This window comes from Rosa chinensis, chromosome 5 (genome assembly GCF_002994745.2).
Source record: "Rosa chinensis cultivar Old Blush chromosome 5, RchiOBHm-V2, whole genome shotgun sequence".
Lineage (NCBI taxonomy): Eukaryota > Viridiplantae > Streptophyta > Magnoliopsida > Rosales > Rosaceae > Rosa > Rosa chinensis.
In genome coordinates, this window is record NC_037092.1 from 73,383,020 (window position 1) to 73,404,472 (window position 21,453).

Below are 21,453 nucleotides of genomic sequence, written 5' to 3' on the forward strand. Positions count from 1 at the left end.
GCTTGGATCACAAACTCACTGATCTCACTGATTACAAATATGGCTCATGGTATGTATGTAGTGAGAAATCAAACTATATAAATAACTGTTGAAGTTTTGACATGAAAAACCAGTATGTGAAGGCTAAGCAACACACAACGAAAACTAATTGTTTTTAGAGTCAAAAAACCTACTACAGAAAACTGTTTCGAAACCTTTTATAGAGGTGCAAGACTCCCCCTTTGTCAAATCTCCTATTGCATCACTGAATAAGATATATATGTAAAGGTTTTAAAACAGTAAATAATTTTCCTTATTTTCGTGCATATCCAATCTCGCAAGATGAAAACATCTTAATGAAGATAAGCATATCAGATCATTTATCCGATATGCAAATCATGTAAAATGATATGTATGAGTCCTACCTTAAACGCAAGATCAGTGAGGCGATCTTCCTTGATTTTCGCTGTATTATCTGATTCTGCAATCTTCTTCTTGTTCCTTTGGATTTCCTAAAATGCAGGAGAAGTATTCTCCTATTATTCTGTAATCTTTGATCTCCCTGTGGTGATAGGAAAGTGTGTGTTGAATGGTATTGGCCCAAATACTTACAATCTCCCCCTTTGGGCATTCCCATTCAACACATGATGTTTTTCTTGCTTGAACCCCTGCATCATAGATTATTACAGATAATAGAGGAGAACAAAGAGTGGCTTCTTGGATCAAGGAATCAGTTTCCATCCTTTTCCGGATCCAAGTAGCCATAAGGGAATATCACAAAATATGATAAACTAATAAGCATCCTAGTTAGTTTGTGCTTATGCACTTACACCCCAAAAGCAAAAATAAACATTGTCCAACAGAGTTTAAAATAAAATAGAAAACAAAAAGTTCAAAGTAATAAAAAGAAATCACTTCTCCCCCTTTGAAGGGGAATGCCCTTCGACTTCCTCCATAAGCTTGATGACATGGTCGTGAAATTCCTCGCTGTCCATCGAGGTCGAGCTCTCCACAGGGGCGACTGCTGCCGGAACAGCGGTGGAGGGACCGGGAGCGTCAAACCCGGGAGGGTGGCGCTGCAGGTTCCGGATTTCCTTGGTGAGGTTGGTTACGGCATGATGAGTGCGAACCAGAAGAGAGTGCATGTCGTCCATGTCAGTAGTAAGACATGCAAGCCGCCAGTCAGTCACCAGGATGGAGTCACGAAGGCTATCCAGAGATACAGGAGGAGGAGGAACAGCAGAGGGGGCACCAGAAGGAGAGGGACGACGAAGAGGGCTCCGACTGCGTTCACGGTGCATGCCGGGATGAAGGATGCCGGCTCGGGCAGCGGCCTGACGGCCCTCATCAGGAGGAGGAAGACGCCGGTGTCCGCCAAGGCGAGTGGTGATCTTTGTGCGAACCATGATGAGATAACCTGCACACTGAGACAAACAAGAATAACATCCGAGAGACAGAAGAGACTAGATATATAGAGCCGGTAGGGTTTGGGAAAACCAAACGATACACCGATTGGGATAGCGTCACAAAGGAAGAAGAGTTATGACAATTGATTTCTCCTAGATACACGCATGCAGATTTCGTCTCCTTCTTAATTTAGGCGTAACCAATAAGAGAAGTAAGTGCAATTAAGTTAGAATGCAAAGAGACAACTAGAAGCACAAAATCAGCGACCGTATCACACAATCTATTCTTGAGCTAAGTATCAAGGTAATGAATGCAGTGGTCATATCGAATAGAGAGATTAAAGCAGAGTGGAAACACAAGGAGCACGAATCAATTAATGAACAGAACATATTTCCATGTAGAGACCACGATGTATTCCATCAACAAATAGGATGTGTACTCAGTATTAATCATGACCTAGTGTACGCATAGATCAAGCTCATGAGCAGTGCATGGGGCGTGAAACATGTTCAGTGAAGGAGAGAAGAAGTGAAGAGGATAAACGACAAACATAGATCAAGCTCAGGAGAACTCCGAGAGGGAGTGGGACACATTTTTCCCAGATACCTATGATTTGAGGCATAGACTTCTTTATGGTGTAAACAAGAACTCATGTAGCCAGACTCGTCTTAGCAGCTCCCAGACCAGATGATCTTAGGGTACTGAGCATAGCAAGGATGCTCCAAGAAGAGAGTCTCGAGTGGTTGTTTGAAGTTTCATATTAGACGCACACGGTGCGCGGACCAACTCGTTTCTTGCAAACCTTGGAAAGTTCACCACAACCAAGATCTGATTACTTTGAGTGATAGGATATAGATAATCATTCTCGTTTCTTACAAATCCTTGAAAGTTCACCACAACAAGGACCTGATTACTTTGAGAGTAGAAAATTAGCCATCTGAGCATATTAAACGTTTTGCCTCTTCAAATATTCTCCCATGACAATGAACACGAAACTTGCCACCACATAAAGTAATAAATGAATGACAAAGTAATGCGACGTGAGTCAATGACTAATCATGATTACAGAAGCATTAGTCCAGAATAAGGCATGGTCAGAGAATGTACATAGTTGAAAACATATGCAGTTCACGAGTGATGGTGGTCCAAGTGTACCAATAACATTAATCTCTCAATCAACATTGGACAGACATTCTAGTACCTTAATGCTTAGAACATATTCCAAGAGCATTTCTCAACATTTCAAACCTAGCAGTGTCAAGAGGTTTAGTGAATAGATCAGCAAGTTGACTCTCAGTGGGCATAAAGCTTAATTCAAGAATGTTTTGCTCAACCAAATCCCTAATGAAATGATATCGAAGATCAATGTGTTTTGTTCGAGAGTGTTGAACAGGATTCTTTGTGATGTTAATGGCACTTGTATTATCACAGAAGATAGACAACTTACCTTGAGAAATGCCATAATCATGAAGCATTTGTTTCATCCACAGCATTTGTGTGCACCAGCTCCCAGCAGCAACATATTTAGCTTCTGCAGTGGACAAGGAAATGCAATTTTGTTTCTTGCTGTGCCAAGCTACAAGATTGTTGCCAATAAAGAAACAGCCTCCAGAAGTGCTTTTCCTATCCTTTAGGTTGCCTCCCCAGTCAGCATCAGAGTACCCTGTGATCTCCACGTTAGTATCGAATGTATAGAAAATACCACAGGTGACTGTACCTGAAATGTATCGAATGATTCTTTTGACAGCTTCTAAGTGGGATTCTTTGGGATTTGCTTGAAAGCGAGCACATACTCCCACACTGTAGGAAATATCGGGTCGACTGGCAGTAAGATACAGTAAACTTCCAATCATGCTACGAAAGAGTGTCGGATCAACGGATTTCCCTTCCTGGTCTTCATGCAGCTTAGTAGTGGTACTCATGGGATTGCTCAGTGTCTTCTTAGATACGAGACCAAATTTCTTGATCAAATTCTCAGCGTATTTGGTTTGAGATAGAAACAGTCCTGTTTTCATCTGTCTTACTTGCAATCCAAGAAAGAAGGTTAGTTCACCACACATACTCATTTCAAATTCACTTTCCATGACGGATTGAAATTCTTTGACAAGGTATTTGGATGTGGAACTAAAAACAATATCGTCAACATACACTTGAGCAATGATAATATCATTTTTAGTTCGTTTGACAAACAATGTTTTGTCAATGGAGCCTCTGGTATATACCCTTTTTCCACAAGATGTGTAGAAAGCCTTTCATACCAGGCTCTGGGAGCCTGCTTCAGACCATACAGGGCTTTCTTGAGTCGGTAGACATGATCTAAGTTATGTGGATCTTTGAAACCTGGAGGTTGTTCTACATAAACTTCTTCCTGAAGGATCCCATTCAAAAAGGCAGTTTTGACATCCATTTGAAATAAAATGAACCTGAGATGACATGCTACAGAGAGAAGTAAACGAACTGATTCTAGTCTAGCTACAGGAGCAAAGGTCTCGTCAAAGTCAAGACCTTCAACCTGAGAATATCCCTGAGCAACTAGTCTGGCTTTGTTTCTAATCACATTCCCTTTTTCATCACTTTTGTTTCTGAAAATCCATTTGGTTCCTATGATATTGCAATTTCTAGGTCGAGGTACTAAATACCACACATCATTCCTAGTAAACTGATTCAGCTCATCCTGCATAGCACTAATCCAGTTATCATCCAACAAGGCTTCCTTAATGTTCTTTGGTTCAATAATGGACACAAAACCAAAGTGAGAGATAATATTCATGCTTAGCAGATTTTTGGTAACAAAACATAGGAACACATTCTCTTGACTTACCTCGGAGGGGTTTACCTGTGCTGTAGCTTTTCTCCTGGTGGTTATTCCATCTGTTAGATTCCCGATGATATCTTGAGTGGAGTGGTCCTTTTGAACTTGCTTGAACCCTCTCCTTGGATTTGGAGCTGGTTCGAAGATGCTTTCAGAGATTTCTTCTCCTTCTTCTGCATTTGGATGTTCTGTGTTCTGAGGTTGTGTAACAGAAGAGGGAGACGGATCAGCAAATGATTCTTCCTGTTTCATACATTGATCATCAATAGAGACATTAATAGATTCCATAATAATTCGAGTTCTTTTATTGTAAACTCGATAAGCTCTACTGTTCGGAGAATATCCCAAGAACACACCATCATCACTTCTAGCATCAAATTTACCGAGGTGTTCTCTATCTCGTAAAATGTAGCAAGGACTTCCAAAAATATGAAAGTACCCCACATTTGGTTTCTTACCTTTCCATAGCTCATATGCTGTTTGTTCAGTACCTGGTCTGAGAAGGACTCTATTCATTGTATAGCACGCAATGCTGACAGCCTCAGCCCAAAAATTTGTGCTGAGACCTGCAGCATGTAGCATTACTCGAGCCATGTCTAACAATACCCTGTTTTTCCTTTCCACAATACCATTTTGCTGTGGAGTGATTGGAGCTGAGAATTCATGTGACACACCAAGCTCAAGAAAATAGTTAAAAAACGCAGAGTTTTTAAATTCAGTACCATTATCTGATCTTACTCTCACTATACTGGTATTAGATGATTTCTTCTCAACAATCAATTTTTGACTCAAGTGTTTAAAAGACTCAAACGTTTCAGTTTTGTCTTTTAAGAAGCTTACCCAAGTGTATCTTGAGAAATCATCTACAACTACTAGTATATAACTCTTACCTCCAATACTCTCAGATTGAGCCGGTCCCATGAGGTCCATGTGTAACAGCTCCAATACTGTTGAGGTTGTTGTAGAATTTATCACTCTGTGAGGTGCCTTTGTTTGTTTTCCGATTTTACATTCTCCACATATCTTGTCAGTTTTGCCCCTTAAATTTGGCAAGCCTCTGACACATTGCTTGGAAGATAATTTCAGCAAGTCCTGATAGTTAACATGTCCCATCTTCCTGTGCCAAAGTTCATAGGTCTCCTCTGTAGATTTTACAGACAAACAAGACTGCACGCTAGAAGATTCATTAGCTTGAATATGATAACAATTATCAGTGGATCTCTTACCTCCCATGATACCTTCTCCTTTCTGATTTAAGACCAAACATCTTTGTTTGTTAAACCACACTTCTTCATAGTCATCAGCCAAGTGACTGACGCTAATCAGGTTTGCAGTTAAGCCTTCAACGAATAAGACATTTTTAAGATTAGGTATACCTGCAGTGTTTACTGTGCCTTGAGCCAGAATATTTGCCTTCCTTCCATCTCCAAAGGTGACTGATCCAGTTGTATTTTCATCGTCAAAGGATGTGAACCAAGATTTGTCTCCAGTCATGTGTCTGGAGTAACCACTGTCAACATACCAGAAATCTCGTCGCTTGTCAGCTAATGCAGTCAAGGCTACCAAACAAGTTGCCTCAATGTGAGAGCCTTGTTGAGCTTTGCTTGCACATGCGAAAAGACATGTATCATTAGTTTCATAAGAACTAAGATAATTACTTTCATTTTTCTTGGTCCAGATCTTTTTCCTTTTTCCAGTTTGAAAGTCCTTCTTAGAAACAATTTCAGCTAGTCTGTTAATGAGTTCTTTTTGTTCTTTAAGCTCAACCTGTAGGGATTCAACCGTACATTTTTCTTGAGAGAACTGTGAGTTTGAAAGTCTTTCATTACACCTAGGTCTGATATGGCCTATCTTACCACAGTGATGACAAATAGGAACAAAAGTTCTGGAGTTTGCGTACCTGTTTTGACCAGTGGGGAAATCTTGGTCAATTTTTACCTGACAGTTTGGAATTGTCTTGCCTTCCTTCATAATCTTGACATGATCATTAGTGGAGACTTCTTCTTTTTCTCCAGAAGGTCTTGATGCTCTTACAAATTTGGTACTTTTGGAATTCTCTCCAGTGTATCCTAAACCACAAGTGTCATAGGGAGCTTTTCCAGATCCGAGCAATTTTGACATGGAGTTGGAGCTGATATCAAACTTGGTGAATCTTTCTTGAGTCAATCTCAATTCATCTTGAAGAGACTCATTTTTAGCCGACAATTCCAGGTTTAATGCTTGTTGTCCTTTAACATCCAGTTCTAGTAATTTGATCCTGTTGAGGCACTCATTTTTTTCAATCTTCCATGCCAACAGCTCTTGGTCGTCTAGTAGATCACTCATAGGTTTGCTTTTCTCTAATTTCCATGCAGAGTGTGAAGATTCCAATAGACGCTCCGCCTTTTCTTTTTCGGTTCTCAGAGATTCAACTTCTTTTTCCAAATTCAAGTTTCTAAGCAGAGTAACCTTTGAGGCTTTGTAGAGTTGTCTGCAGCGGACATTTGTTTCATCATCAGAGAAGGCCTCGTCACTGTCTGAATCAGGTAGAAGTGATGATACAAGAGCCAGATTTTCAACTTCTTGAGATTCATCATCACTCCAAGTTGAGAGAAGAGACTTGTTGTTGTTGTTTCCATGCTTCCTGTTTCCACAGTCAGTAGAGATATGACCATAGCCACCACATTCATAACATTTCGGCTTTCCTGAGAGGTTTCCCTTGAAGCTTCCTTTTCCACTCTTGCTGTTGTAATCACCGCTACTACTGCTTCCTCCATAAGAGTTTTTCCTAGGAGCATTTGGATTTCTAGTGGAGTTCTTGCTTTTGAGAAATTTTTTGAATTCCTTCGTTAGTAGAGCGAGATCTAGTGTTTCTTCTTCTTCTTCTGCTCCTTTTACGGCTTTGAAGGCAACTCCCTTGTTTTTCTTTTCAGGTTTTAACCTCATCTCATAGGTTTTGAGATTGCCGATGAGCTCATCAAGTGGATATTCATCAATGTCAAAAGAATCCTCTATACTAGTGACTTTTGAGTGAAACTTTTCTGGCAAGGCTCTGAGGATTTTTTTGACAATCTTATCTTCATCAAAAGGTGCTCCCAGACTCCGACACTGACCAGAAATTTTAAGAATTCTACCATGGAAGTCATCAATGGTTTCATCATCTCCCATAGTCATAGTTTCAAATTCAAAGACCAGTGCTTGTAATTTCTGTGCACGTACCTTTTTATTTCCTTCATATGTAGTCTGTAGAAGGTCCCATGCCTGCTTGGCAGTATCACAGTGACTTATCCTCAGTTTTTCCCGTTCAGATAGGGCAGTGAAAATGCTGTTCTTGGCCTTGAAATCTGCTTGCAGATCACGAACTTCTTCCTCAGTCCAGTCCTTCCTTGGTTTGGGATTTGTAGTGGAAGAGCTTTCTCCTTTTGCTTTTACCATAGGTATAGTCCAGCCATTTTCTACAATATTCCACACATGTTCATCTTGAGCATAAAGATATGATTTCATGTATATCTTCCACTAAGTATATTTTTCACATCCACCATCGAACCATGGAGGACTATTTATAGATCCACCAGCAGCCCTATCACGTGAGTGTTCCATCTTTCCTGGGATCACTAGACAGTTCTAGAACCCGCTCTGATGCCAATTGAAAACACCAGATGGAACAATGATGTGAATAAAAGACAATACTAAATAATCAACCAATCCACGTAGAACAAACACAAGTTTTGCTGACGCAGTGTAAACCTCTCCACTGAGGAAACTTCACTGCGAGGCTGTTTACGTAGCCTACACGAAAGATAAATCCACTATGTGTAAAGAGAATACAATAACAAGTAGTGATATTGATCACAATCACTTTACTAGCACACAATGCTAACTTGTTTACTATAGCAGAAACTATTCTACACACGTAGCCAATGCTTAGTGTATTCTCTATACTATAGATCTCCCCCTCAGTTGCTTGGATCACAAACTCACTGATCTCACTGATTACAAATATGGCTCATGGTATGTATGTAGTGAGAAATCAAACTATATAAATAACTGTTGAAGTTTTGACATGAAAAACCAGTATGTGAAGGCTAAGCAACACACAACGAAAACTAATTGTTTTTAGAGTCAAAAAACCTACTACAGAAAACTGTTTCGAAACCTTTTATAGAGGTGCAAGACTCCCCCTTTGTCAAATCTCCTATTGCATCACTGAATAAGATATATATGTAAAGGTTTTAAAACAGTAAATAATTTTCCTTATTTTCGTGCATATCCAATCTCGCAAGATGAAAACATCTTAATGAAGATAAGCATATCAGATCATTTATCCGATATGCAAATCATGTAAAATGATATGTATGAGTCCTACCTTAAACGCAAGATCAGTGAGGCGATCTTCCTTGATTTTCGCTGTATTATCTGATTCTGCAATCTTCTTCTTGTTCCTTTGGATTTCCTAAAATGCAGGAGAAGTATTCTCCTATTATTCTGTAATCTTTGATCTCCCTGTGGTGATAGGAAAGTGTGTGTTGAATGGTATTGGCCCAAATACTTACAGTTCGGGCTCTCTTCCCCCTCGATATTGTGGTGGCCGTAGGGATGGCATAAAAACCCACGGGTATGGGCATCCACAGGTACCTGTTCTATTTGGGTAAAAAGATTTGGGTATTTGTAACAGTAAATTACCCATGGGTAATGGGTGTTGGATACCCACTCAAGTATGGGTATACGCGCGGGTACTCATACCCATATAACTAATTAAACTGTTTTTTTATATTATTTTTTTATCAAAGCTTATTAAGCTATATTCTTACACAATTTTTTTTTTACAATTGTAAATCAAAATTTAAGTTTATGATTTTAAAAAAAAAAAAAAAGATGAAAAAAGAAAAAAGATGAAAAAGAAAGAAATTTTTTCACGTATCTCTACTAAGATGAAGATTCATCTTCTCAAAATCCCATATCTTCATCTTTTTCAAATCCCAGACCTTCATTCCTTCCTCCTTTAATTTTGAATAGAGCTCCAGATATTCGTCGTTGATGGACAGCTCTCTTTCTTCCTCCTTTGATTTCGAATTGAGCTCCCGATCTTCATCGTCTACGGCTTCGACACCATCAACGTCAAAGTGCACGCGCCGGTGGCTCTCGGGGCGGCCGGAGTGGCGGTGGTGGAGTCCTACGCGCGCATCTTCTTCACAAACTAGATGCCCATCGGTGAAGTATACCACCCTCTAGAATCGGAGACGAGGATTTACGAGGAGTGCAGGACTGGTGATGTGGTGAGCATTGAGCTTAGCGAGAGTTGTTTGATCAATCACACGTGATGAAGAATTGAAGGAATTGATTTCAGTATTCCCAGAATCCCAATACAAGAGAGTAGATGGGTTTTTTTCTTTTTTTCTTTTAGTAGGGATGCTTTTCTCAGGAAAAACAAAAACAAAAAATTAAAGAAAACAGATGGGTAGTTGGGTACCCATTTACCCGATGGGTGGGTTAGTGGGTATGGAAATACTGGTGAAAAATAAGACCGGGTATGGGTATACGCATTTTGGTTGCTGGGTGGGTATATTACCCAATGGAAAAAATGTCAACTTGAGAGTGGTGGGCGGTTGCAGTGTAATGGCATTAAGGGGCGCGTTACGGCTCTGGTTATCAATGCAGGATATTTTTGGGCTGAGTGATGATCCTGTGTCTTTGTGTTGATGGTGTTGGGGGCATCAAGGTTATCGGCGGTACTGCAGTAATAATGGTGGAGTCTGCTAGGGTTTCTCACAAACAGGGTGGTTGGTTTGGGTGGGTGGCTTGGGCCTCTAGTTGGGCTTGCTTCTTTGGGTTAGGGCTTCTTGTGGGCTATGTTGTTTTATGTTGGTGGGCTTGGCGGTTTTCGGCCCATCAGCAAATTAGCATTTTATTTTATATTTTATGTTTGGTCATAATTACTGTTTTTCATTAAATGGTCTCTATTTTTTAGAGAAAAGTTCTCAAGGAAAACAAAAGTCCTGTTGAATAATATTTACATCCTGGGACTCTATGTTTTCTTAGTTATGGGTCTAATAATAAAAGGTGGGTGTATTGAGTGTGTTCTGGACTTTTGGGTAGCTTATTTTGTTTTAGAATAGGTTGTGTTGTATTACGTACTCTGCGAAACGATTCTTTTTGACGACCCTTTAAAGTTTTGTCATTTTTATACTGCTTGCTGAACTTCAATGAAATGATTGACTTTTTCGCCTAAAAAGAGAGAGAGAAAGAGAGAGAGAGAGAGAGAGATATATATATCTATATATATATATATATAGGAGTTTAAGAAAGTAATCTTCTTATGTTTAATATCTTTCTATTCTTCACATTTAGATACCTGTCCGTGTTTCTCAACTTGATACCTCCAACATCTCGTAAAAGGTGTACCAATCAAGAAATCAAATAGGAAAACTGAAAAAGATATCTATGACTCAACCATATCATTTTAATTGCTTCCCGGCCCGTAGAGAAAGGTTTCCAATAAAATGAAAAGACTCTATTTATGGTGTGACACAATATATCCCTCGAGATATGATATGTCTCTTCTTCTACATCACACATACGATGCTATGAAGTTATGCGTGAGGGCAGAAATGGCTTCTGAACCTCCTTCACAATACTTAAAAGAAAGAAAGAAAAAATAAATCGTATATGCAGTATGTTCTAACTTGTAAGATCGCAACATCAAATGAAAATCAAATCAAATATGCCATAACATACTCAAAAATAAAAATTTTACAAGAAACCACTAACTTAATTCACTTCAACATATATACTCGATAATTGACATGCACAACAACATAAACAGGTCCACACATACAAATTACAATGATAAGGATTTCTTTGATACTGGATCTTAATCTGAGACATAGTTTTTGGCTCCAAAACCAATTGGCGTACAAACTGTCTCTTTTGAGTGTGTGCGCAGGAGTACCAGCACCGTGGGGTGCAGTCATCGGGAATCCCTTGACCTGACTTCTTGAATCAAGCGCTGTGGACGAGGAGAGCACCAACCTCTTCACAAGGCTCTTTTCTCTGCCTTCCGGAAAAGGACTTCTTGCCTTACGGGTAAGGACTTTGGATGTGATCACTTCGCGTCACCGAATCGATACTCAACATTGTAGGCTGAGCAGAGCAATCACTGGGAAGTTCTGAGAAAGCACGGGTTTTGTTAAAGCGTGACTTTAGCTTGGCTGGGTTGCGAGGGCGTTACCCTTACTTCGCTGATGGTATCGATGGCAGTGATACTGGCAGTTAGCTCCTGCAAAGATTAGGACTGGGAGTACGGTCGCCGGATTTCAACTAGGTTGAAGGTTTGCTCCAGGGAGGCTTGATAATCTGTGCGATTAGTTGAGTTGAGAGTTGTGTCTAATTCATCCTTGAAACCTGATATTTATACCTAGGGTTTCGACTGTTCCTTGCCATAGAAGGATTATTGATTGAAGTTTCCTATTCAATCTCTGCTACCTGACTCCAATAAGGTCTCGTTTTCCTTATGAATTCCGAAATGGATGAAGCTATAACCCAAACCCAAGTAGACTTATTTTTGGGACGCAGGTATCGGCCCGCTATGCTAAATCCACTAAAGGATCTTGTCAAAATTACTTTTGGGCTCAAACATTGCCCCCAAGGCCCCGAAATCAGGCCCGCGAAAAAATGTAACTGATTGAAGGGGACTAAAATGTCATGCCTACTGCACGAAATGAGGTCATTAATGAAGGTTGCGTCCATTCGCTTTGCAAAACGTCTTTTCGTCGCATCGTTTCCCTCACTAAATCTCTTATTTAAATCCCACAGCCACTTCCAACCTGTCACATCAGAAACTCTTTTAGTCACCTAAACCCAGAAACCCTCCTATTGCAACGTCTTCTTTGCAGAAACAACCCAAAAATGGCTCCCCCGAAGAAGATAATCATCGATCAAGAAGAACTCAATGAAAAGGCTGCCCACACTTGGGGAACCAACTTCGGTGCCCACTGCCATATCTACACCACTGTCCAAAGACCTCTGCTTCTCAGGCTCCCAAATCATCATGTCAGACTGGGTCCAGCGCCGCGAGACTCTATTCCGGCCGATGCCATCGTTCTCTACGGCCTACCCATCCGTCGACCCATTCTGGTCCTCCGAAGGACCCCTGGAGATTTTAGTAGTTGGGGTGCACAGAAACATCGAGCGAAAATAGGGCACTGGCCATCCTCCATTAGAGCGGCGGAGCTTTCCTGGTATCGAGAAGCGCGAGCGCGAGATCTAGCTTGCTGGAACGCGGCAGGTATCACTCATACTATTGATCTTTGTTTCTGCCTCCCGCGCAGTGGCAATCGCTCACCGCTCGCCGCCTTTCTCTTTTTTTGGAACACCGCCACCAACACCTTCGACTTTCGATTTGGCCAAATGAGTATCACATTGTTGGATATTCTCACCATCACCAGCCTACTAATCGATGGCGAGCCCTATCTGCATGGCCAATTCGACTCTGTCACCTTCACCTCAAACATGGCCCAGGACGGTTGAAGCGCTCAAAGCGGCTCCTATCCGCGGTGGTTGACCTATTACCGTAGGGAACACAATGTGACTTGCGGAATTGCTTTTCTGGAGTATTGGCTCTGCAAGTTCATCTTCTGCATATCTGCTAACAAGCCCACTGGTCCTTGGACTTCTCTGGCGACAGCCCTTTACAACGGCCCCCGCGTTGGGCTCAGACAACCAGTATTGGGCGCCCTCTACCGCACTCTGTACCAGGCCACCATGCATCCTTTTGAGACTAGCATCTCTGGCCCTTTTTGGATCCTTGACTTCTGGATTCAAACATATTTTCCATATTTTCGCCGCGACGACATTCCACTGCTCCCACCGGCTGATGAACTCTTGGGTCGCAATCGCGCGGAAAGGTACACATCCCCTCCCTATTCTGAGTGCTTCACATATTTGTACCTTCTGCACGAAATGCCCTACTGCGACTTAGTACTTGGTAGAAGGTTCCAGCCTCCGCTCGAATTCCTTCCTAGCGATCCCTACTACAGTGATCGAGCACGCATAGCATTCCTTCGCGCGATCTCTTGTTCAGACATTAGGCTTACCGCTGAGGAACTTAGCTATGAACTTTACGCGCCCAACCACTTTGCCCGCCAGCTTGGCTTAATCCAGTTAGTACCATTTCCTCTCTATGATGCTTGGAACTACAATACCTCCTAGCGCAGAACTGGCCCTCCATCAGGACCCCCGCCAGCCCAAAGCATGCTCGCACTGGTCGATCTTTCTAACTGGGCCAACGAAATCGCTCCCGTAGATGGGAACGCTGAAGAATACGAGCACAGGTGGTCAGAAGTCTCTGTTAACTGTTGGGGACAAAGGGATGACTAACTCTTCGCGACTATCTTCCAGGAACTAAGATACCCCTACTATGACGATACTAAATTACTTGCTCGCTTTCCTGAAGATGAAGCACGATCTCCCCTACCCGAGCCAGCTCCGCGAGCCCCATGTCCGGTCCAGGCTGGTATTGTAATTCGCAAGCCCCCTCAAGAGGTAATTGCCTTAGTTCGCATTCCTTTTTTTTTTTATGCTTTTCCTTTTTTTACTCAAATTTTATCGCACCAGGGAAGTGTGCCACCTCCTGATAATCACACAGTTAGTGCTTCTCCAGCCACTGTTCAGTCCGGGAAGCAAAAAGCAGTAGTGACGGAGCCTGAAGTCGAAGATTCCTCTTCTGATGATGATGACCCACAAACGGTAAGGATTTCCCTGCTTATAATATTTTAATGCTTTCTTTCCAAGTCAAATGTAATCCTTCAACCTTGGCAGATTGCCGCCGTCTTAGCCTGAAAGCGCAGTCGTTCTGACCCTCGAACCGATCAATGGGCGGAAGATGAACCACTCTTTGATCGATTGGTAATACACACTTAAAAAGAAGCACTGGAATCTTCTTTTTATTATATGCGGTCGTATAATGCTCCTTTTTTGTAGGTTCACCGCAGGTCATCCAGACAAATTGGGGAAGGATCTTTAGCTGCTGCTCCGCAGGCCTAGCGCCAAATGATTCCAGTAATCCTCCATCTCTTGCCGGTGTTTCAAACAATATGCAATTGGCCCCGGTCCCAGTGCAGGTCATAGATGATAGCTCGCCTGAGGTCGAAGAGAGAATGCCGCTCCCAGATGCCCCTCACGAGCAACCAACTGCAACCATCACCCTGGAATAAGCAGCGCTTGATTCGGTTCCAGTTTCTGGCGTGGTCGATCAAGAACCAGTACCGACAGCCATTCTCCCCAAGCCGCATGTCAAAGAGGTACCTTTTCCTTTGAACAAGCACTATATTTTGACTCTTGTCTTAATCATTGGATATTTTAACCATTCTCTTTAGAATCAGAACCCTGATCCTATCGAGGAAGTGGCTGCTGTGGAAGTACTTGGCGAAAATCCTGCTGAACCCGAGGGTGAAGTCGTGGATAATCAAGAACCTATCCCTGATGCCCCCTAAGCACCTAAAGAAGGAGATGGGGTGAATCCTGAGCTGGAAGCGGTTCCTGCTGCGGAGCCTCTCGAGGCTCCTGTTGCTGCTACCTGTGCCTCCTTCCAGACTCGAAAGGATAGCTCGCGTACTTGAAGTGACTCCTCCTGGAGTTATAGATGATGCTAGAGAAGGCCTTCGCCGTCTCCTGGGTCCTGACATCTTGACACCTGGCGCGCCCACCAGGGCTCTGGAATATCTTAGGGTTCTTCATCGCGTGCGCGCCATTACTGATGCTTAGTTCACCGACATTGACGAACTGCTGTAGGGTTTCCCCAGGTCCAGGCCCATTACCAAGGCCTCGCTCAACAGATGGATTCTTCCCGTGACTTTTTGGAAGAACGGGCTATCCTCATTAGAGACTTGAGGCTCACGCAAAATCACCTCCGGTCCCAAATTCAATATCTTCAGGCCCAATTAGCTGATGTGACGGCCCAGCTTGACCATGAAGAACCCTTACTGGAGCAAACTTTAGCGGCCTCTGAGATACTATCTCAAAACTTAGCTCAAGCCCGCGAAGCGGTCCGACAAGCGGACCGAACTGCCGCTGATGCCAGCTTTCGCCTGGATGAGCATTTCCTCCGCTTAACTAAGCAGGCCGAGGACTTTAGGCCTCTAGTATTAGGCCCATTATTTTGTATAAACAATATTAATTATTGTTACTATCTATGGTTTAATCAACTATTCAGCCCACATTGCTTGGCCCAAATACGTTTAGATTTACATGCAATTAAACGCTCAATTTCGCTTTTATTGCATATTAAAACCGTTTTGAAAAGATAACCTCGAAATGGAACGATTATCTCCTCGAAGACTACTCCGTTTCCCATGCGTCTTTAGCCTCCTTCATTTCCGAGATCTTAGCATTTAATTGTCATTGATGGCGTTGAACCTCTTTTAACTATCCATCTAAGGGCTGAGGCCACAGATGTTGGCTCTATAAATACCTGTACTTGGAAAAGGTGAAAATACACGCAACCATGGCTTACCCAGAAATAACTCTGCAAGCCATGCTTCTCTTACTTCTATTTCTGAAATCTCTCCCCCCCCCCCCCCCCCCCAACCATACCGTCCTTGGCCTCTAAATCTTAGGCTTTATGGCTTAATCTCAGTGCCTGGGTAGGCCTCATGGCCTAATCTCAGGCAACCTCGTGTCTTTGGTTTATGAAAGTCTGGATGGAACATCTTAGGTTTTGGATAGGCTGAAGAACACGAGGAACTTCTAACGTGGGATCTCACACTCTGGAGAGTCCCTCTCCTCAGATTTCACTGCACGGAGCAAAAAGAAGAAGGGCGGAAGGCCACTCTAGGCCAACCGTTCTTCTTCCGCGATTCACCTTCAGGGGTTTACGCGCAAACTTCTGGATTTCCCCTGGAGGTAGATGAGGCAACTGGGCTACCCGCCGGCGCTGATTCCATCTCCATCCCTGAGGATAACCCACTAGAAGGGTTGGGATGAGTTATTTCCTTCCCTCTCCTTCTAGTACAAATGATAGCAGCTGCAGCCCGGACTCAAGAAATGTGGGTGAAGAGAGGAAGAGTAAGAATGATCTCCTCACTGCCACTTTTTGCCGCCAGATCCAGAAGCTCTTGGAAAATCTGAACTCCTTATGGTTTTTTAGCCACTTTTGGCCTTGTAAGGCGCAAATGTAATTGTCTAAAATTGTACTGCTCTTGGCCGCAAAGACATTCTATGAATGAATGTTTCTGAGTTAATGGAAAAATTTATTAGAAAATAAGGCCTCTGGTATAGGCCCTTACATATATTCTTAACACATATTGTCAAGCACAATTGAAAAAAAAAAAAAAAAAAGGTTACAATATACCCATTAACTAGCAAAGTAAATGTAAAAATGGCCACAATCAAGGCCTGGATGTATAGAGTATTGCCTCCCTAGTATTCCTAGGTGAGGCTGTACGTGAGAATGAGGCCACAGGAGGCCTGAATGGAAGGGATGTAGCGAGCCAAGGAAGACTATGGTAGGCCACGTGTCTGAGGAGCAGGCTTATCCGGTGGATCTTCAAACTCGCAAACACTAAGATAATACTTCTTCAGGAAACGACCGTTGATAGGATTGCGGTGGAGGTCACCATCCAAATCTTTGAGATGAAAAGCCCCGCGCTCCAGAATTCTGTGAATCACAAAGGGTCCTTCCCAGCGCAGAGTCCATTTACCACGACTGGTCAACTTTTAGCCAAATAGAAGTATGACCTTCCAAACAATTTTACCTTCTTTGTAACTGTGGGCGCGCGTCCGCTTATCATAGGCGCGAGTGATGCATTGCTTTTCCAGCACCAAGTTGTCCAAAGCCTCTAAGCGCTGCCCGCTAAGGTCTTCATGTTCTTGCCACATAGCCTGGACATAGTCTTCACCGATCAAATGATGTTGATCCTGGACGCGCAGAGATTGAACATTGATTTCCAATGGTAGAATGACGTCGTGACCAAACATAAGGGCATTGGGTGTTGTGGCAGTAGGATTGTGCTTGGAAGTGCGATAAGCCCACAACGTGTCATACAATGTTTCGTGCCATTGGCGAGGGTGTTCCACAAGCATCTTCTTCAAGAGGGTGATGATAATCTTGTTACTAGCCTCCGCTTGACCGTTGGACTGAGCGTAGTAGGGTGTGCTATGGATAAATTGGATGCCTAAGTCATTGACGAGCTTCTCTACGTCGCCACCCATGAAAGCTACCCCCCTGTCCGATACCAATATTTCAGGAACACCAAATCGGCAAATAATGTTTTGAAAGATAAATTGGAGAATGGTCGCACCAGAAGCCTCCTTCAAAGGTTCAGCTTCCACCCACTTAGTGAAGAAATCAGTAGCGACTATGATGAACTTGTGTTGGAGTGAAGAATGAGGGTGAATCATCCCAATCAGATCCAATGCCCAGCCTTGTGCAGGCCAAGGTTTAATAATAGGTTGCATGGGAATATTGGGGATGTGCTGGACTGTTCCATGAGCTTGGCAATCTTGGCAACCTTTCGCGAATGCGATACAGTCTTCAAAATGCTGGGCCAATAATACCCATCTCTCCTGATGAGCCAGCGCATCTTTGGACCCGCTTGATGGGCTCCACATACGCCTGCATGTGCTTCTCGCATTAACTGCTTTGCTTCGCGGGGATAGACACACTTGAAGTCTATGCTATATTCTCCGCGTCATCGCAACTCGTCGCCTCTGAGGAAGTAGTTTAGGGCCAGAAAACGTATCTTTCTGTCTGTAGTGGGCTCTGGCTGCTTGAGGTAAGCAATTAACAAATCGCACCAATCTACGTCAATGTGATCTAATGCTGCCATCATCGGTTCATCTGGTGGATCTGGCCTCGTGATCCACGAAGGTAGAGTGTGGCGCTCAACTTTCAGAATTCGCTCGCGAACCCCATATTTCAAAGTAATGCCTGTAGCCAGCTGAGTGAGTTCGTTAACCGCAAAGTTGCGCTCACGAGGAATATATTCCAAATCCACGTCATCAAATTGGTCTAGAATTTCAACGGCGCGATTCAGATAGGGGACTAGCAAGCAGCTTGCACACCTGTACTTCTCGCGAAGCTGATTGATGACGAGCAAAGAGTTACCGCGTACTTGGATGCCTCTTACTCCTAGTTCCAGTAACACTTCTAGGCCTATGATGATTGATGAAGGCCTCATATTCTGCCTGGTTGTTAGTACAACGGAACTCTAACTGGAAGGAATATGAAAAACGATCGCCTGCTGGGTTTTCCAGAACAACCCCTACCCCGGCGAGTGTGTCTGTTCTTGAGCCGTCGAAATACAATACCCAGGGTTGGAGTGAGACTGTGGATTGATATAACATGGCATATTCGGGCAAGCATGCTAGATCTGGGCGACTGACAGCTTCAGCAGCAACCTCTAAATCTCTCACCGTGGGGACGTCCAGCATAGGGTGATGGGCCAAAAAGTCTACGATGGCTTGACCCTTAACTGCTTTCTGTGGAATGTATTGTAGCAAGAACTCGGATAGGGCCAGCACCCATTTGCCAATGTGACCTCTCAGAATAGGTCACGACAGCATGTACTTAACCAAGTCGGTTTAAGCAATGATGCAAGTAGTAAAGGATAACATGTAGTGTCACAACTTGCATGCTGAGAAATATAATGTAAGACACAGCTTCTCCATTGGAGTGTACCTTATTTCACAATCTGTAAGCATCCTACTGAGGTAAAAAATGGCGTGCTCGACACCTTTCTCATCATCTTGGGCGAGTAGGCTGCCAATGGAAGCCTCATCTGCTGAAATATACAGTTTCAACGGAAATCCAGCTCTAGGGGGAACAAGCACTGGCGGGCTTGCCAAGTAGGCCTTAATTTTGTCAAAAGCCTCTTGATGCTTAGGTTCCCACACAAACTCGCTCTGTCCCTGCAACTTCAGTAGTGGAGAAAACGGATGGATTTTACCTGCAGAGTTAGATATGAAACATCTCAAAAAGTTGATTTTACCCAGCAACCGCTGAAGTTCTTTTTTCGTTCGCGGGGGAGATACGTTAATGACTGCGCTTGCCTTATCTTCAGGGACCTCAATACCCCTCTGATAGAAGATGAATCCCAGGAAATCTCCTACCTGAACTCCGAAAACACACTTGGAGGGGTTCATCTTGAGTTTGTATAACCGCATTCGCTCAAAAACTTTTCTGAAATCCTTGATGTGATCCCCTCGCTTCTTGGACTTGACGACCCCGTCATCGATATAAACCTCTAGGATCTTCGTGGAAGATAAGGTTCATGGCTCTCTGTACGTTGCCCCAGCATTCTTCAATCCAAAAGGCATGACCACATATTCAAAAAATCCCGCGAACCCTGGGCAGCGGAATGTGGTCTTATGTATGTCTTCCTCCGCGACCGGAATCTGGTGATACCCTGCAGTACCGTCCATGAAAGACAACAATTCATGTCCTTTTACTGCATCTACCAACATATTCGCTACCGGCATGGGGTAAACATCTTTCGGCGTAGTGAGATTAAGGTCTCTGTAATCTACGCAGACCCTCATCTTGCCATTCCTCTTACGGACTGGCACTATATTGGATAGCCACTGATTGTATTTGGCCACCCTAATAATGCCTGACTTGTGCATCTTTTCAACTTCCTCTTTGACCAGAACTAAGGTCTCGGAGTTCATCCGCTGCGGCTCTTGCTTCACAAGCCTCTTGTCAGGGAGTGTTGGTAGCTGATGGCAAACCAAGTCAGGTGACAGGCCGGGCATGTCTTCATATTTCTCCGCGAAGCAGTCTTTGAATTCCAGTAATAAGTCAATGAGCCTCTGTTTCTCTCTAGGCTCTAAATAAGTGCTGATAGCCACTTCCATAGGCTCATCTGTTGTTCCAAGATTGACCTTCTCGATAGGATCCCTGACCTTAGGGGGAGTGTCATCCAGCACTGCCGGAACCAACTGAATTTCTTCTTCTTCTTCCTATGCTTGGTCAGAGAACTCCTCGTTTACCATCTCTAAGGTTGCGATGTGATCATAGGCCTCTTTTTCCACCAAGTATGATGATAGTCTTTCATACAACGAGCGGAAGGCCTCTATCCCTCCCTCTGGAAAGTCGTAATCCAAAGTATTCAGAGGGCTGGACACAGCGTGGCCTGGCCTTTCCAGGCCTTCCTTTGCTAGCGTAAGCCCCCACCGTGCCAATTCAGAAGCCGTCACCCCTGTGGGGAGGCCTCTATCATCGATGCCACTGACCTGCAATGGAGTAATTGGCTCCAAATAGTACCTGGCATCTACGTAATTTGCGAAAACTGAGAACGGGCGAGTGTCTGCTTTGATTATTTCTACTTTATCTGTTACCCTGTTCCACATAATCAGTTCCTGATGAAGGGTTGACGGAACACAATAGCTTCGGTGAATCCAGTCTCGACCTAGTATGGCACTATAAGCCGCATAGCAATCCGTAACAAAGAAAGCGTAAACTCCCTCTGCGGGGCCTACCTTGATACGTAGGAACAATAAGCCTAATGTTTTTGTTACTGTCCCCGCAAAATTCTTCAGCGTGAAGGAGGTAGACTGGATCTTTTCCTTCTTGATCCCCAGCAATTGCATGGTTCTGGTGGTGATGACGTTGACTGCTGCTCCAGTATCAACCATGATTTTGATAACCTTGGTACCACCGATCTCTGCCGTGATATACAAAGGTCTCATGTGTTGGACCATGGCTGGTGTTGGCCTTGTAAAGCTCATGAGGAACTCATTGTTGCTGGCATCCTCTATTTCAAGAAACACAGCCTCCTCGAAAGGTATCGTTGCCGCTGAAGTAATCTGCAAAGGTTGTTCACTATTTTCCTGAGTCTTAACACATTCTTGCGCGGCGACTGGCAATGCATACTTCTGTAAACCATGTTGCAAGAGGTATCGACCATATCAGTCTCGTCCCCGTCCTCCTCGAGGTTGAGTTTGGGCTAGGTAGTGGTGTCCTTGCCCCCCAGTCTCTCAAAAACTGAGGATTTGGTTTCTGGTTCCTCGCGGAATAACCTGTGCCCGACATGTGGCTTCCTGGTTGGCCAGCTTTCCTTTCTGGCTGGTAGAGGTGTCTTTTCTTTCGTGATCCGGCATAAAACACTAGGCTTAGAGGCCCCTGACTCTAAACGCGCTTGTTTTTGAAAGCTGCGAGGGACCACTAAGGGCTTAGCAGCTAGTGCCTCCATCTCTTTCTGATATTGTTCAGGAGATTTAACCAGTTGTGACGGCTTGATCAGGCCCAGATCCAGAGCCTCTAACGTTCGCTTGGCTTCTCC

At 43.5% G+C, this 21,453-nt stretch overlaps 3 protein-coding genes across 3 annotated transcripts; all 3 read right to left on the reverse strand.

The window, feature by feature from the left end:
• Nucleotides 1–890: 890 nt before the first annotated feature.
• On the reverse strand, nt 891–7,681 carry LOC121049269. The gene is made up of 6 exons (XM_040505967.1): nt 5,089–7,681; nt 4,208–4,764; nt 3,863–4,060; nt 3,609–3,754; nt 2,834–3,510; nt 891–1,396 (listed from the first exon to the last, which is right to left on the reverse strand). Exons 1-6 carry the CDS (start codon nt 7,679–7,681, stop codon nt 891–893), a joined length of 4,677 nt encoding a protein of 1,558 aa, XP_040361901.1.
• An 8,991-nt stretch (nt 7,682–16,672) lies between these two features.
• LOC112164018 lies at nt 16,673–17,383 on the reverse strand. The gene is made up of 2 exons (XM_024300263.1): nt 16,994–17,383; nt 16,673–16,885 (listed from the first exon to the last, which is right to left on the reverse strand). The coding sequence occupies exons 1-2, from the start codon at nt 17,381–17,383 to the stop codon at nt 16,673–16,675; spliced, it is 603 nt and encodes a 200-aa protein (XP_024156031.1).
• A 479-nt stretch (nt 17,384–17,862) lies between these two features.
• On the reverse strand, nt 17,863–19,336 carry LOC112164019. Its single transcript, XM_024300264.1, has 4 exons — nt 19,162–19,336; nt 18,829–19,119; nt 18,286–18,711; nt 17,863–18,182 (listed from the first exon to the last, which is right to left on the reverse strand). The coding sequence occupies exons 1-4, from the start codon at nt 19,334–19,336 to the stop codon at nt 17,863–17,865; spliced, it is 1,212 nt and encodes a 403-aa protein (XP_024156032.1).
• Between the last annotated feature and the right edge of the window lie 2,117 nt (nt 19,337–21,453).

Coding starts and splice junctions, on each gene's coding strand:
- LOC121049269 (XM_040505967.1), bottom strand. CDS start 7,681: ATGAAATCATATCTTTATGCTCAAGATGAACATGTGTGGAATATTGTA. Junction 3,755..3,862: donor TTGACGAGACCTTTGCTCCT/GTAGCTAGACTA, acceptor GGGATCCTTCAG/GAAGAAGTTTATGTAGAACA. Junction 1,397..2,833: donor TGATTATGGCATTTCTCAAG/GTAAGTTGTCTA, acceptor CTCAGTGTGCAG/GTTATCTCATCATGGTTCGC.
- LOC112164018 (XM_024300263.1), bottom strand. CDS start 17,383: ATGGGTGGCGACGTAGAGAAGCTCGTCAATGACTTAGGCATCCAATTT. Junction 16,886..16,993: donor TAGAGGCTTTGGACAACTTG/GTGCTGGAAAAG, acceptor TTTGGCTAAAAG/TTGACCAGTCGTGGTAAATG.
- LOC112164019 (XM_024300264.1), bottom strand. CDS start 19,336: ATGCGGTTATACAAACTCAAGATGAACCCCTCCAAGTGTGTTTTCGGA. Junction 19,120..19,161: donor AGAACTTCAGCGGTTGCTGG/GTAAAATCAACT, acceptor CTAACTCTGCAG/GTAAAATCCATCCGTTTTCT. Junction 18,712..18,828: donor CACTCCAATGGAGAAGCTGT/GTCTTACATTAT, acceptor CTATTCTGAGAG/GTCACATTGGCAAATGGGTG.